Consider the following 3,439-nt stretch of genomic DNA (forward strand, 5'->3'; position numbering starts at 1 on the left):
GCATGTGGACAGCCAGACGTTTACCTTTGGTGGCCCAGCCAGGACCCCAAAGCTGCTGGAGGGCTGGCTGCTTCCCTAAGCTGGAAGGAAAAAGGGGCTCACAGGGTTCAGGGTCCCTGATGTAGATTGGATTCACCGATGTAGAAGGAGCCGTATGCTTACACCCAACTCTCCTGGGTGGTGTCAAAGGAACCTATCTTAGCCCATGGACCTCTGCCCTCCCCATGCCTCAATACGGCATCAGGGGGAGCTTTAGGGGACACCGTGTGACTCACCACAAAAATTGCGTCATTTGCCCCCTTGGAGGCCACCTGGATGGGTGCTATTGGTGGCAGCTGGGAAGGTGGGCTGTGAAGCCGGGTTTGTCCACTCAGGATGGGGCGGAGTCCAGGGGATGGGGACCCTGTGCCACGTGCAGGGGTCCGTCCGTGGCCCTGACAGCCGGGCCAACGCTTGGGAAGAGACGTGACTGCACTGGCCAGAAGCGGGGCAGGGTGGGTGGACAGCGCCCCGGGCCGGGCCTGCCATGGGCTCTGCGGCCTCTGCTGCTCAGACGTGTCGTGAGAAGCACATTCAGCCAGGGGTGGGCGGCCAGGGTGGGAGTCTGGCCTCCTGGGTGTGTGATGGGGAACCGGCTCCCCACCCCCCTGAACACACTCTGCTGATGCTCGGCGGCCTTCTCAGAGGAGCAAAGGCCTCCCTCCTTCAGGAAGCGCCCGAGTAGGAACGGTGGCCGGGGCGGGGGCGTCCTGGGCCCTGGGAGTCCACCCGCCCTTGGGGGAGAAGGTCTGCCCGCTGCGTCGCCACATGCCTGAGGCCTGGGGACCCGTGCTCCGAGCTGGGGGTGAGGAGGGGTGCCTCCCCGGCCTCCGGGGGTGTAGGAGCCTGCCTTGGGGCGTGCGGGGATCTTCCTCTGCTGGAGACACTGGCGGGGGCCAGTCCGCGTGGCTGAGGGCGGCCGAGTCTCAGGTGGGGCGTGGGCCGGGGACGGCGTATCCAGGTGGCAGCTGCCCCCGGCCTCAGCCTGACACCCGGCTGCCTTTCGTCCCCATCCTCCACCCCCCTCCCCCAAGTGGATCACTGCCCAAGCTGCCCGCCCACTTCCTGTGGCCAAAACATAAAGGACCTCGGGGGCCCCCAGAGCAGAGACCCATGGAGCCTGGCAAGGTAGGGGCGCTGTCCCCTCTCGCACAGCTGCAGAGGCCCCTGGCCCCCTCCGGCCCTGAGCTGTCCCTCCGTGCCCTCTCTCTTCGCAGATGCTGTGGCTGTTGCTTCTGACCCCCTTCTTCTCGGGGACCTGCGTCGTGGGGAGCCCAGGTGAGTCCTGACCCCACGGGAGTCCTCCCTTCCCAGAGGCTCCTGTAACCTTGTCTCCAGTTCCAGTCGCTTGGGGGCCTTGGAGCTGCCTTTCTGTGCCCTCAGGGGAGGCCTAGGTGGGGACAGGGCTCGGCCCCGGGCCCCGAGGCCTGGCCTCCCTCCCCCCTCATTTTGCTTCCCAGCCTCCCTCCCAGGAAAAGAGCTGGTGGGCATCGTCGGGGGCAACAGTGCCCCCCAGGGGAAGTGGCCGTGGCAGGTCAGCCTGAAAGTCTACAATTATAACTGGGCCTCCTGGGTGCACATCTGCGGGGGCTCCCTCATCCACCCCCAGTGGGTGCTGACCGCTGCCCACTGCATCGACCGGTGAGTCCTGCTCGCTGCCATCTAGCTCTGGGTGAATCAGGAGGTGTGGGAATCCGGGCTCCAGGCGGGGCGGAGGGGGCCGCCCTCGAAGGACCGGCCTCCATGGCTTCTTTGCGACCCCAGGAAGGACGCCGACCCGGCAGCCTACCGCATCCATGCCGGGGACGTGTACCTCTACGGCGGGAGGACGCTGCTGAATGTGACCCAAGTCATCGTCCACCCTGACTACATCAACGCCCAGCTGGGTGCGGACGTGGCCCTGCTCCAGCTGTCACACTCTGTGAAATACACGGCTAACGTCAGGCCTGTCAAGCTCCCGTCGGCCCTGCTTGAAGTCACCCCAGAGGACGAGTGCTGGGTGACCGGCTGGGGCACCGTCATGGTGCACCGTGTGTACGGGGTGGGGTTGGGAGGGGTTCGGGGCCCCGCGAGGCATTTCCCGACCTTGCCACACGGAGAAGTCCTGGCGGGTGGGCGGCTGCAGGTTCTGGAAAGGAATCGCCTTCCGACACCATCCCCCACCCACCCCGTGTGCGCCCCAATCGGGAGATCCGACCCCAGAGGCTGGAGGGTCCCTGAAGCACAACTGAGCTCGGGACCCAACACTGTGACGAGGAAATTCATATTCTTAGATTTTTCCAACTTATAGGAAGATATTGGGGGGGCGGGCAGAAACCCTCCCCATTCCCCCCGCATTTTCTTTCCGGTCTTTCCAACTAAAGGCAGAATCCACCTTCCGGGTCTTAGGGATTTAGAGGGAGATGCGAACCCTGCACCCTGGGGTCCCCACGGGAGCGATCCGGGCGGGAACGCAGGCTCGCGGCCGACAGCGGGGGCCACGCTCCAGCCTCCGGTCATGTCTCTCCCCCAGAGTTGCTGCCTCCGCCCTACCGTCTGCAGCAGGTGTCGGTGAGCATGGTGGAGAACGCCGTCTGTGACCAGCAGTACCACACCGCGACCAGCCACCGCTTGGCGGGCAGGAAGATCATCCAGGACGACATGCTGTGTGCGGGGACCGAGGGCCGGGACTCCTGCCAGGTGAGTCCCAGCCCATCCCGGCCCCCACCCCGCGCTGGAGGCCAGCCGGGGCTCAGTGCTCTCTCTCCTTCCTCAGGGCGACTCCGGAGGCCCTCTGGTCTGCAACACGACGGGTGCTTGGCACTTGGTGGGAGTGGTCAGCTGGGGCGACAGCTGTGCCGTGAGAAACCGTCCCGGGGTCTATGCTCGCGTCCAGACGTACGTGCCCTGGATCACGCAGCAAATCGGGAGGGGCCTCTGACCAGGGCCTGCTGGCCGTCTGCCCGGCTGGTCCCGGAGGAGAGACGCCTTCCTCCCCCCAGAGCCTGCTGCTTTAGCCTCTGCGCCCCCGTCCCTGGCCTGGGCTCCGCCTTCCTTCTGGCCTCCTCAGTGTCCGGGACTTCCCTGACTGCTGGGGGAAGGAGTAAGAAGATGCCAGGGGGCGGGCGGGAAGTCCCTGGGCCCCAGGGTGCCTCGCTGTGCTGTCTGTCAAATTAAAGAGCTTGAGGAATGACCAGAGTGCGGTCAGTCTCTGTGGAGTGGGCTCTCCGTGGGAGCGTGTCGGCCAGCCTCGAGGTACAGGGGGCCGCGCTGGGGCTGGTGTCCTACCAGGCTTGGCAAGGGAGAGTGAGGATCTCAGGGTTGGCTCCACTCTGCGGCCACAGCCGCCAGCTCTGTCCTGCACCGGAGGCCACCACGTGGTTCCAACCTTGCATCCATTCCTCCTTCCATGCCCCATCTT

The 3,439-nt window shown here is 65.5% G+C and overlaps 1 protein-coding gene across 1 annotated transcript; it reads left to right on the forward strand.

Annotated features, from left to right (window-relative positions):
* The first annotated feature begins 1,146 nt into the window (after positions 1-1,146).
* On the forward strand, positions 1,147-3,203 carry LOC145713305 (serine protease 29-like). The gene is made up of 5 exons (XM_081791775.1): positions 1,147-1,317; positions 1,500-1,680; positions 1,804-2,069; positions 2,552-2,718; positions 2,795-3,203. The coding sequence occupies exons 1-5, from the start codon at positions 1,257-1,259 to the stop codon at positions 2,957-2,959; spliced, it is 840 nt and encodes a 279-aa protein (XP_081647901.1). The 5' UTR covers positions 1,147-1,256; the 3' UTR covers positions 2,960-3,203.
* The last annotated feature ends 236 nt before the right edge of the window (positions 3,204-3,439 follow it).

The sequence above is a fragment of the Panthera onca genome, chromosome E3 (assembly GCF_046562875.1).
Source record: "Panthera onca isolate mPanOnc1 chromosome E3, mPanOnc1 haplotype 2, whole genome shotgun sequence".
NCBI classification, from domain to species: domain Eukaryota; kingdom Metazoa; phylum Chordata; class Mammalia; order Carnivora; family Felidae; genus Panthera; species Panthera onca.